Source organism: Sycon ciliatum, chromosome 5, assembly GCF_964019385.1.
Source record: "Sycon ciliatum chromosome 5, ocSycCili1.1, whole genome shotgun sequence".
Lineage (NCBI taxonomy): Eukaryota > Metazoa > Porifera > Calcarea > Leucosolenida > Sycettidae > Sycon > Sycon ciliatum.
This window is the reverse complement of record NC_088647.1, coordinates 15508991-15521917: the sequence shown is the minus strand read 5'-3', so window position 1 is coordinate 15521917 and position 12927 is coordinate 15508991. Positions and strand designations below refer to the sequence as shown.

The 12927-nt window shown below is 46.8% G+C and overlaps 1 protein-coding gene across 1 annotated transcript; it reads right to left on the bottom strand.

The window, feature by feature from the left end:
• Positions 1-316: 316 nt before the first annotated feature.
• Positions 317-12725, bottom strand: LOC135817794 (methylenetetrahydrofolate reductase (NADPH)-like). Its single transcript, XM_065331036.1, has 9 exons — positions 12158-12725; positions 7986-8293; positions 7472-7633; positions 6765-7012; positions 6047-6209; positions 5208-5390; positions 4722-4820; positions 1362-1481; positions 317-1019 (listed from the first exon to the last, which is right to left on the bottom strand). The coding sequence occupies exons 1-9, from the start codon at positions 12597-12599 to the stop codon at positions 849-851; spliced, it is 1896 nt and encodes a 631-aa protein (XP_065187108.1). The 5' UTR covers positions 12600-12725; the 3' UTR covers positions 317-848.
• Between the last annotated feature and the right edge of the window lie 202 nt (positions 12726-12927).

Below are 12927 nucleotides of genomic sequence, written 5' to 3'. Positions count from 1 at the left end.
CTCCAAAACGCGGATGAAAGGCAGTAGTAACGCTGAAAATCGCGTGTCCGCGTGGGGACAGGTCTGGTTTACCGGCAGGGTATATTTACATGTATGTAGACCTAACAGTAACACTGTACCAGATGTAGCACCTTAGGCTGCATAGTGATTACATGTAGTCGTGGTATACTAGTTCATGGTGCATGGTAGACAGGTTTCAATGATTATGTAGCCAGGTAGCAGGTGATAATTCTGATTGCCTCCACCCCCGCACACACACATACACACATGCACACACACCCCGTGACATTCCATGCTAGCGACAACACAACAGCACTTCGAGCATAGACCATTTTCAGACCAAAGGGAAGGTCAGACAAATCGGAAAAGAAACAACATTCCAAGATGAGAGACATTCAGACCAAAGCCAAAGGGAAGGTCAAACAAAAATCAGAAAAGAAACATTCCAAGACGAGAAACAGAAAAAAACAACAAGACATAGTCCATGAAACGCAGAACAACGAGGGGACGAGCAGAGGCGCAATCAGCATTAGCGTCAAGAGAGAAAGACGAGCTTGTCTTGTCCCTAGAAAGTATGGAAAATAAATAACATCTTAAGGGGAAAGGAACAGGATGGGCAGAAAAGTGGCAGAGCACTAGCCAAAGGAAAAAAGAAAAGAAAAAAAAGAGGTGGATATGGGCGTAGTGATGTGCGTGGGAGAGGGAGGGGGGGGGGGGGGTTAGAAGGTGTATGTACAGGACTTGAGGGTAGGAGCAGATGTATCGGCCCCGCACGGGAGGCACCAACAGTGCCCAGGAGAGAATTCAATCACAGCCTATAACTATAACGTTACTCTCCAGGAGAAACTCTAAACTAGGGTCAAAAGCAAGTCAAAGAGCACATTGCCCTTTACATAGTCATTGTCAACCAAGTTCACTAAGTAGAACTTGTCGTGAATGGACTTGATAACGTTCCAGGAAGGACTGTCCTGCTCATAGAACTTGCCCCATCGCTCAATCCAAAGTTCAAATGCTTCATCCTGCATGGGAGTGAGAAAGAGAGAGAGAGAGAGAGAGAGAGACGTTGCTTGCAGTTGATATGTTTGGGAATGAAACGCAGCTGTTGAGTGACAGACGTGCACTGGCGGTGCACACTCTAGTTGTCACGTACGATTACAATTCCCTGTAGGCATCACAATCCAGTTTGCTCTCACGCTTGCGTGCAATGCACTTTCACCGAAGTGGAAGTCTACCCTACTTGTATGTGTGACAGTACAAACTGGTTACGCACAACAGGTGCCAACTAGCAGAATCCCTCTGCACCCCCCCCCCCCCTCTCCCCCAGAAGTGTAGACGCCAGCACTATGCCATGTACAACTGACCTTCCAGATGCCGAAGCTAACCGGATCGACAACAGTCGGTTGGATGATCTCACAGCCTGGGAAGACTCCCCACGTGACGGCGATGGGATTATGGCTGGTGTTGGTGAAGCTCTCCGTTCCCTGTACGCAAAAAAAGAGTTAGGAATAAGCAGATACATAAATAGACGACGGCAGGATAGTACGTACAGTCGGGCAGCGGATACTCAGTGGGTAGACTCCTACCGAGTTTCCATGGCATCAGAACAAAGAGTGTGTAATCTGGTCTGTGGCAGAATTCGTTTTATGTTTTGGAGGCCATTTCGCTCACTGCTACCATCATGTACAGCCAGAGAGCAAATGTGCAAAGAACATGTATGTACAATGCAGCTACGGTAGTTGAAGCAGAACAATGGAAGTTAGATTCATGTGTCCTAAGATTGATGAACTGCCGCCGTGTCTAAAGGACAACCGCGTAATACTCCAAAAATGGCCCCAATTTTTTGATTGAAGTTGCACGCCCTTGATTTTTATAATTATACTACCGTAAAGATGGAGTAAATTAATACTGTTCATCTGTGGCAAACGGATGTGTGCGGTTAAGGAGGCTCCCACCTAAAGAAGTAAAAATAAAAGGTCCATGGACACCCTGTTTTTTATGCATAGAATTGTGGAGTGATGTCTCTTCTTCAATTTGGTATAGTTTTTAGGTAGGGTCACCAGGCATATAAGAGGTATTTTGGTGTATTTAGTGAGTGTACAATTTCTTGATTTTCGGTAAAAAAATGGTAAAAAAATTTGGTTTTTGACCCAAAGAAGCCTCCTGGAAGGAGGATACTAAGCATTTTCTTCATCATATGTTTAAGAACCACATTTGGAGGTATCTTGGCTACACAAGATAGACTGCGTCTTGGTTTTGCCCTTGGGGAGCCACTTTTTCGAAATTACGGGTACCGAAATTTCCATCGGGTGTTGAATTGTGAAATGGTTCAGCCTGCAACATTTTGTCCATGGACATATTGATTTTTGTGGCTTTCTGTGATCCTTGAGCCCCAAGGAAACCGATAATGGACAGTTTTGATGGTGTCACCAGGCACTTTAGGCCCCTACCAAACAATATAGGTATCAAAATATGGTATTTTTAGGCCAATTCTGAAAATAGCATTTTTAGAAAATCTGACCATTCTTGCCTTCTTGACTAAATATCACTACCAATGACATGGTAGTATGGTAACATTATTTTAGAAGAAGTTATTTTCATGCTGCAACCTCCTTTGGACAAACCAGACAGTCTGTGCTTGGAAAGGTACATGTATCATTACATGTACATGTATGTCATGTAGCCTTCAGTCCTATCACATTGATATACGAGTAGTGTACATGTACATGTACATGTAAGGCAGCGAGGTTTCATAACAACCTCGACCATGAAACTGGCACATGAATAATGTGAAAGCAGGCATTCAAAATAAGGCACACTAAACACTCACACGCGTGCGCACGCACATAAACACCCACCCACATGCACGCACTCTCATGCACGCATCATTGTAACACTACTAGTCCATAGCAGGGCTTAGTGTAAATAAAAGCCTGAAGACCAGCCACTGCACTGGGCGTGCATTTGCTGGTTGTCACTTGCGTTGATAGCAGCAGACTCCAGAAAAACATCGCATGAAGGGCAATATGCATCTACACACGCTGGCGTGCACATATACGATATACATGTAATGTACTGTCATGCTCACTCAGCAATTCTTTTTGTGTCTCAAATACGGTTCACAAATGCGCATTCACATGCAACTCCTGTACTGTAAAGCCATTACCACACTGTCCTTGCGGACACCAGAATGGCATACAGAACCAGCACCGTGAGCCCCCCCCCCCCCCCTTCCACACCTAGCTTTGCACACGCACGCACACATGCACGTGCATACACACATACATGTACACAGACATTTGCATGCACATGCACACAGTGCACTCGTGGGGACATGTGCATAACCCAGATCAACATTGCGTGCGAACCCACACATGCGGACACGAGCACGCGCGCACACACACACGTGCGTACACACACACTCGTACACCTGCCCAACGCTGAAGCGAGGATAGCGAACAAACTACGTTAGACATAGCAACTTGTGCTCGGATTACACCTTTCAACAGCTTGCACACACACACGCGCATGCGCGCGCGCGCGAGTACACACACACACATGCGCGCGTACACACACACACATGCGCGCATACACACACACACACACACATGCGCGCGTACACACACACACACACACATGCGCGCGTACACACACACACACAAACGCATGTACTTGCGCATAGAAAAGGATTCAAAATAATCAACCACAGGCATTTACCCAATACACACCTGAGTGTGCACATCTTAGTTGTGGCATCCCCATTTTTACAAAAGCAGGATTTAGAAGTTCGTCCCTGGTTCAGAACACAAGCCTCTGGCCAGCGTTTTCCTTACACCATCAGTGCAGTACAGTGGTTGACACGAACCTCATTCCTACAGGGACAGTAGCCCAAGTTCAGCAGCTCTGAGATGCGTCGTCCACTGAGCTCAGGATACTCTAGGATCCACAGAAACAGTTTCAAACGGCACTCGTGCGACTGGAGCTGCAAGTGGGTCCACTTACCAGCGAGTGGGCAGCCACTTCACGCTCCACAGGTAGGCCATGCTAAATTCCAGTGCCAGTACTAGTATCACTACGTTCGACATCGATGTCTTCACTGACTTCAGCCTGCTTTTCTCACCCTTCTTCGTCAGTAATATATTTGTTCTTCGTGGCCACATCGTACCGCTTCAACAAAGTTTTCACAAAAAATCAAGCAGCGCAGGAACTGCCTTTGTTTAGCATTAGCCATGGCCAGTGATTCTTTCCAGCGTAGAAACAGCCACGGCTACAGAAACACTGCAACGAGTAGAACTACATCCTGGAACAACTGCGAGCACAGAGAAATCAAAAAACTTCTTTCTGAACAACAGCTTATTTCCGCATGGAACACAACATTTTTCGAATCTCGCGGCAAAAAACAGATTTCGGAGGTGCCCTTTTTACACTGCGCTGCGCAACTGTTCGGAGCCTCCTTAACCGAGGTCTGACTGTATTTTGACCTGGCTAGAACCCTGATGTATATATGCACAGAAGTGAGGTAAATCTCACACAAACTGTTTCGGTTGCGACTTGTCGAGCGGATCATATAATGAAAAATGAAAAACAACGTACATGATGATTGCACATGTAATTCGAAAACAAGCCGTGACAGATGCTTATGTGTACATGACTAAACGTAGGTGCACGCTCATGAGTCATGGGAGCTTCGTACTCCAGCACACACCCATCTAAAGTTAACTTACAGACTGGTTGACAATGTGATAGTTCACCCATGGGTGGTCGGCCAGCACAGATTTCAACTTCTCGATACGGTCCGCACTGATGAAGAACTCTAAGTAGGCCTGCAAAAGAATAGGGGAGAAGATGAGCAGATAAATACCAGCATTGGCTTCTAGCTGCCAACAGGTTGTATACTGTACCTAGTCATCAGCGAAACCCAACCTCAGAAGAGGCGAGCAACCTGCACTAACGTCAGTGCACCCCCAGTGTTCACAAGTCTGCGGCTGCACAGCAACCTGCACTAGTGCACACCCAGTGTTCGCCAATGCCGTGTGTAATACTGCACGACCTTCAACGACATAAGCCACCATCCATATGACACGATTCATCCATGGAGAGAGCATACCAGAGAAATCATCCATATTGGGCAGGTCTTGGGTGGCAAACTACAGTATAGCAATATCCAAATTAGGATGACATGAGTGCTACTAATGCAACAGTGATTGTACCTTCTGGTAGACATAACCGCCTGGCTTTCCCCAGCCAACGATGGGGTCAGAGCTGGAGCGTCCGTTGATGCTCGGCTGAGAGTTGATCGTCAGCAAGCCACTGCCGTTGATCTTGGCGAGGCGCTCTGTCAGTAGGTTGGTCTCCGGTGCCAGTTCTTCATCGTTCCAGGGTAGCTGAGACACCTGCATAGATACACACAATGCACAAGGGAACATGAAAAGTCTGCCTTCCATACCACTTCGCCCATGAAGCACGTCCAAGTACCGTTTCGGCCTGCTAATAACAAGAAGCTTTATCCATGATAAGCTGCCATTGAACAGCAAAGCCTCACACGCTGTAGCCTGTCCACACACCACACCAGACACCCCCATGGCCATGACACCACCATCGCTGCCGCCGTCACCACTACAGTCCATTCAGAAAAAAATGAACTTCTAGCTTTTGGCCATAAATGGGTCAAACGTTGAGTTTTTTTAGAATTTTTTTCTGCAATCCCATATGGAATCCTCTTCCAATTATGTTTCTGAAGTTTTTTTGTCCAAAAAGCAAGCCATAGCAAGAATAGGATTTCGGCCAGGTTTTGCCCCAAAAGCACTGAATTGGGAAAAACCATCAAAATCCAGGCCGTTTGACCCCGCCTGCAACAGTGCATTCTGCGGTTCGAACCCCAGTTCAGGCACCCTTTTTGGACCCTTTTTCAAATTTCAAAGTTCGCAGCACTGCACTGTGTACGATGAAATCACGAAAAATCGCCAAATACGGGAGCTCGCCAGAGCCAGGACCCATCTTTTTATGAATGGACTGTAGTACACACACCACCCAAACGCGCGCTGCTCACCTTATGACCGAGCCTGTTCGGCTTGCCAGTGATGTACGCAACGAAGATATCAAACACATCCTGCTCGGAGTGCAGCTCCGGAGTCAACATGTCGATCCACTTCTCTGTCTTCATTTTGCTTTGCAGGTAGAAGAGGTAGTGAGATGCATCGCCGAAAGCAGGACTGTACAAGCACACCGGCAGCACACAGGACAAGAAGGCAACACATTGAGAACATTGAAAGAAGTGGAGCTCATGCTCTACATTCCTCAAGTAATTTTTTTGAAGAACACACGTAGCAGCACTACCACAGGCGATAGGAAACTTTAATAGGAAGAAAAAGACCGGGAAACCGGGAAAGAGGGGTGAAGATACACAACTACTTGTAGCTATGTAGCACAGACCAAAGGGTACAATTTGAGCAATCCTGGACAAATCACGTTAACGTACGCACATTTCTACATACTGTATAAGCAGAAATATTCGTCTGGAATTTAATTTCGTCTTTTTCGTCCAAGGAACTTTTGGACTAAATTCAATACCGGACTATTGTCGATTTGTCCAGCTTTTCTATACACTCTTATGATCCATGGACGAAATTTTCAACCGGACGAACTCCCTTTCTTTGGAGTTGGACGAAATTATTGACCGACGAAATTTTCTGCCTCTACAGTAACTATGCAAGCAGTAGCAGCAGGATGCGAGAAGGACTGCTACAGTGGGAAGCGCTCTCTCTCACCTGGATGAGTTGCCCCATCGGCCATTGGGGAACTCTCCCCAGTCCTGGGTGCGGTGGATGTAGGAGTTGGGCCGCGACGCCCAGAAGATTGGCCGCACGTCCTCGATGGTGCGGCGCTGGTGGTTGGCGGTCTGCTTCCAGGGCAGGATACGCTGCACTGTGCCAGCACCACACCAAAGACCAAGCTGTGTGAGAATCTCGGTGCAGGCAACCTCACGGTTGAGGGTGTAGATATGAAGACCAGGAACCTGGCAACAAGAAGAAGAAGAAACACATCACACACAAACAGAACTGAGATTGCAAAGCTGCTCAAAGAAATCCTGAGGGTGCATCTTGGCTGACGATGCTTTCAGATGCCTAGTCCAGTGTTAGGGGTGTGCGATCCTCCGAGCTGCATTTATTCGCGAGTACATGCATGCAGAGAATTGAACAACGCTGTAGCGGCAGAGGCATGTTGTAATGGGCAGGGTTCGACTGTGACCATCGGCCTAAACGCCCATAGCAGGACGGTTTACTGAGTATAGCACATAGTACTGCTCAGAGAAAGGACGGTAGAGCATGCACATGTGTACGGAAGAGAACCGAAACCGACTGGCGAGAAACGGCTAGAGCTAAGCCAAAAGCATGTACATGTACACGCAAGTGAGAGAAAGGTCTGCCACCCACTACTCAGGACCTCACTGCCTCAACAGCACGATGCGCCTTACCTCTCCACTTTCCAGAAGTGTTTTACACATGGTGACACATTGGTGCACACCATAGCTGCGAATGGCCTCGTCGTTGTCCTTGATCGGTTCAATGGCGCCAAGAATCTCGTCGGGAATGTTCAGCTTGGAGAGCTTGGTCAGCTGCCTCAGGGAGTTGTATGCCTAAATACACATAGAAACCAGACACTGCATCATTTAGACTGGCCGGTAAATGAAGAGAGCAGGATTTCAGATCAGTGACCGAGGCAACAAAAAATACTACGACCACGCTCAACTCCACGGCAACAGGTACCAGTACGGGAACATTGCATGGTCTCACTTTGATAGACAACCTTACTTTAGACCCAAACCCCCGCTGTGTATGAGACTGTCCACACCGTAGTGATGCAGGTAATGTACACACTAGCCAGCTTCAAAGGCCGAAGAAGAATGCAGCAGTGTCCCAAGTCTAATTCACCACCAGTATGACAAGTTTGGCAACGTTTTTAAAGAACACCATCAACACATGTTTTACCTGAATGGGAAATATACCAGGAAGGATTGGACACTTAATTCCAATCTTGCGGCAGTCCCTGACAAACTCTAGGAACACCTCGGCTGAGAAGAAGAGCTGAGTGATGATAAAATCAGCACCGGCGTCAATCTTGCCCTTCAGATGCTGAAGATCATCCTCGTAGTTTGTGCAGTCGGGATGTCCACGTGGATAGCCAGCAACGCAGATGCCAAAATAGTCGCCGAACTCCTGGCGGATCAGCTTTACCAAGTCGCCAGAATAGCCCAGATCTGGGTCAAACGGTTTCCAAGATCCGTCGACTGGCAGGTCTGTGAAGAACAAAGTGGAGCAAATTGGAGTCTATTTACGTTATTTAAAAAAACATAAAACAAAGCAAATTCAGGGTCCCATAGCCATGCGGTGTGTAGGCCAAGCACCAGAGGCATACATGTAGGCTATCTAGTGGCCTCCATATTCTTACATACCATGCCTCATTCCAATCATATGCATGACTTTGGCCATTGGGGAAACACCTTTCCAGACCAACACTGGATTGTATTGTGCAGGTACTTGAGATGTATATGGAAAGGGTACTTTCAAAAGACTACCTGGGAAGGAAGCCATTTGCACTGTCACTGATGATGCATCCATGATGCACTACAGGTGCTGCACGTGTGTGCGGACTTTGCTGCTCTGGAACGAACTTCAAGTGGTACAATTAACTTCTAGTCCCCATGCATTGTTCTGATCTGTCACCAAGCTCCAAGTGGACTGCTCCAGAAGCGCCCATCCTAATAACTCCTTGAGTACATGTACTTAAAATGCCAGGCGTGAGTGCCTGCATCTGGTCCACATTGATTTAGATTATTGCTACTCTGTACAGAACACTCAGCAGAATCTACAAATCAACACCACTACTAGGGAATTCTGGACTGGAAGTTCCATTCTAAAAGCAATACAAGGTTACAAGAGCACAGTAAGAGGGTGACCACTAGTAGAATGGTGTCGCATCAACTAAAAGCTAGTTTTCCAAAAATGCCTAATATCACCAACTTCAGCATAGAGAAAGCAAAGCTTTGATCAAGGAGAACACTGCATGGGAACTTGCCCACTTTGACAGCCAGATAACAGTTAAGTTGCCCATTGGCCTACTCATAAAATCGTAAGTGTGAAATCTCCTAGGCAATGGAAAAGAGTACTATTAGGGGTCGTCGCAAAAGTTTTCTGTCGTCCCTGAAACGAACATCGTTCATTTCGTACTTGGACCCCCTCCCTCCCTCTGAAACGAACACAGCTTGCTATGCTGGACGACGAAAATCGCGTGCATGTACATGTCATGTGTACAGTGTCGGTCGACTTGCGATTTTGGCTCGCTCCCCCCCCCCCCCCCCCCAAATGAATCATGTTCGTTTCAGGGACGACAAAAAACTTTTGCGACGACCCCTTACTACAAGTAGCTTCTATGGCATTGCATGACTACTGGTAAGTTGAAAGTTATTTTTAGCAGAAACCATACTGCTGTAACGCTTCAAATGATGCGCTCCGCCTCGATTTTACTGCCAGGGAACGGAAAATGGTATTTCAGAGTGCAAAACGTGTGTACGGTGTGAGAACCTTGGTATACTAAGGGTGCGTTCTTATACTCTCTAGCTTCTCGGAAAAGAAGAAAAGAGAAGTCGAGGAAACTGGTATAATTTAAGAACGGGTCACGAAGAAATAGGAGATATTTTGCACGTGTGAAGCAATACGAAGCGCCAAGGGGGCCGCGATCTTGAGTACCACGAATATAGTACATGTACGCATTGTGCGTATGCAAAAAGGGAAATGCGTACACTCATGATCAACACATGGCTTTTATATTCTTCGACACAAGCTATATCACTTTGTTTTTGCCCGTACAAGAGGCTGTCGGATACACATGGCTTTTAGCTGTAGTTCGCATGCGCTGATCCCAAACCGCGGGAATCTCCAGGATATAAGAACATCTCTCGAACTTTTCCGAGAGTTTCCAACTTTTCCGAGAGGATTTAAGAACGCACCCTAAGATCACATTTAGTTTCCTTGTGTGCAGCTCCAAAGAAAACTGAGTACGGATTGACTGCACAGCATGCAATGTGCATACAAGGTATGTGCTGTATGACCAACACACAAAACACAACTTCCACAGCACGGCCACAAAAGGACGAGTTGGTGGGGCGCTCTGGCGATACTTTACGGTACTTGTCCAAGTATCACCAAGAGTACATAATCCCAAGAGTACGCAACTTTGCATATGGGGTCTGGCGTGGCACGCTGCCTGCATCACGTAACCACAAACTCTGGGCCATTGCGTCATTATTGATCTGCTACGGTTTCCTGCTTCCAAATATCGCTTTCCTCGGAGACTTTGGATGGTTTCGTACGCGATGTGTCGCATACTGGCATTGCCTTTGACCTGACCATATTGCACGGGAAATCGTTGCCGCTAAACCGTAGGAAAACTCAAATCCAGGCAGCTGGATCATCATTTCACTACGCAATGAAGGCAGTGCGCCGCGCAGGGCGTCCACAGCTCGGAGATCAGAGTTGCACACTCTTGGGGCCATGCACTCTTGGTATCAGTAGCGCCAAGAGTACATAACCCCCCAGAGTATGCAACTCCCACATACCCTGCTGTCCCGACAGAATTTCAAGTTGACGTCATTATTTATGACGCAATGCTCCTTGCACCAGTGATTTACAACATGGGTACGGGTGTCAACGCATCACACGTTTTTCTTTGCAATAATTTGTGCAGGATCGATCGGCTTCGGTCAACCACAGGTTCCGGATTCGTCTGATAATCCGTGTACAGTGCGCATTGCATCATCAAAATGACGGCAAATTGAAATTCTGTCGGGACAGCACCCATAGTGGAGTTGCACACTCTGGGGGGTTATGTACTCTTGGTAGCGCCCCACGGGTAGCTGTGTAGCTGTGCATAGTTCACACGCGGTGTGTGTAGTGTGAAGACACCATGGGTGATCTGTACATGCCCAGTACCATCACATATCCCATGGAGAATGCCACGTAGTGACCAGCATGACCCTTCCGTCACTTTTCCTGTTTCCTGAATACTAATACGTCCCGTGCCATCGCGTACAACTACCTCAAGATGTCAAACTACAGGTACATAGCAAGCATAGTTAGTATTAGTTAGCACCCCCCCCCCCCCCTCACCTTCCCTCCCCACAGTGGAAGCTCTTTTGTTGATTTACAATAGAGGCTATGCGATTACATCATTGGTTGAGATTAAGGGTGATACGAGTATCTATTTTGACCAATCGATCACTCGTTCATAATATTCGATCGAGTATCCGATTATTTCGACTATTTTATGAAAATTCAAAAGCGCTAGATTTGTGAGTTCTCGGCCAATTCAGGAGAAATTATCTGTGAACATAGAGCAAAAGTCGCCAACGTCTTGTACAGAGTGTAAAGTAACGATTTTCATATTACTTTCATATCTCAGATCGTTACTTGCCGTGGTGATCGCATTGTCCAAGTCATAAAATACTGACTCAAAGGAATGCATAAGGCATGCAACCATGTACAGTACAGTACAGTGGCCTGCTAGTGGACGAGCGGCGTAACAAAAGTTTTTGAAAAATAGAATGCCAATACCAAAAAAAAAAAAAAAAAAAAAACGACCGAGTGCAAAATTTCGAATACTCGCTCGTTTGAAATTTTCGAACGAATACTCGAATATTCAAACTAATCGTTTCACCCCTAGTTGAGATGCATTGGCAAAAGCACAGTGATGCACTTGGTCAAGTGAAAGTTAAAGGAAACCGCTGGCTCGCGCTATGTAAGAGGCTCTGCCAAGTCACGCAGTATACATCGCACCCATAAGAGGCTGCGCCGACTCACGCAGTATACATAGCGCCAAGAGTACATAACTCCCATGAACTCTTGATAGCGCCCATAAGCGGTTCCGCTGACTCACCGCCATGACATCATTCCCATAACCTCTATGACTATTATAGTGGCATGCGGAACATAATTCAGTCTGCAAGCCATATATATAATATGGACAGACAGACGACTGTCAAATTCCGATCTCACGTGTCATGTAGCACAGCACACCCCATTTCTATACAGGCTACAGCTACAAACATGCTGCATGACAGTACGTACTAGAATACCTAGTATACATGCAACAGATGATTGCTTACCTCCGCGTAACGCCAAAATATTCTTGATACCCTGGTTCTTAGCCTTGGTGAGATTTCTGATGACCTCCTCCTTGGACTGATGGTACGCTAACGTAATGTGCAACATTGTATCCAGTCCACTATAATTAGTCGCAGCATGAGCAATCATCAGAGAGCTGGTTGGCTCGTCTGACGCTGGTTTACCAGCCGGATGCCACGTAACATCAATGAACAAGGGCTGTCCATTGCGAATACGGTCGAATCGAGCCACCAAATTTGATGCTCCAGCTGGTGTACGGGGCGGAAAGAACTCTAGAGAAAAGAATGGAGCTTTGGATTTGATGCGACCATTTATTTTCTCGATTATCCTTCCATTCCAGCCATCATCTCCAAAGCCTGAGGAGGCAGGTGATTGCGAGCGTGAGCTCTCACCTGACGACGACGGACCAATAGTTAGCTCCATATTGGCCTGCTCCTGAGGAGCACAAATGTCACCGAGTCTCTCCAACCATTCCAACCTCGACTGTGAACACGACCGTCGTACAGCACTTCAAATAGCTGGTATAAACTCACTGATATTTCTACTTGTAGAAGTACTACAGTACAATACCGTACTTTGTTCAAAAAGTGGAGAAATTCTGACGCCATGTTGGCACTCTAGCCCGGCCCTAGCTCTATCACGAGATACTGAGTAGCTAGCTAGCTGGCAGCTAGCCAGCTAGCTAGCTAGCGATCTAGCGACCTAGCTCAGCGGGTGCGTGCACGGACGGTCGGTGCAGCAGATAGCGTTA

What these genes read in the sequence shown, in the direction of transcription:
- LOC135817794 (XM_065331036.1), bottom strand. Translation starts at nt 12,599, where the DNA reads ATGGAGCTAACTATTGGTCCGTCGTCGTCAGGTGAGAGCTCACGCTCG. An exon ending in TATTTTGGCGTTACGCGGAG is followed by an intron (nt 8,294 to 12,157) that starts GTAAGCAATCAT and finishes TGTTCTTCACAG; the next exon opens with ACCTGCCAGTCGACGGATCT. An exon ending in CGAACAGGCTCGGTCATAAG is followed by an intron (nt 5,391 to 6,046) that starts GTGAGCAGCGCG and finishes GTATCTATGCAG; the next exon opens with GTGTCTCAGCTACCCTGGAA.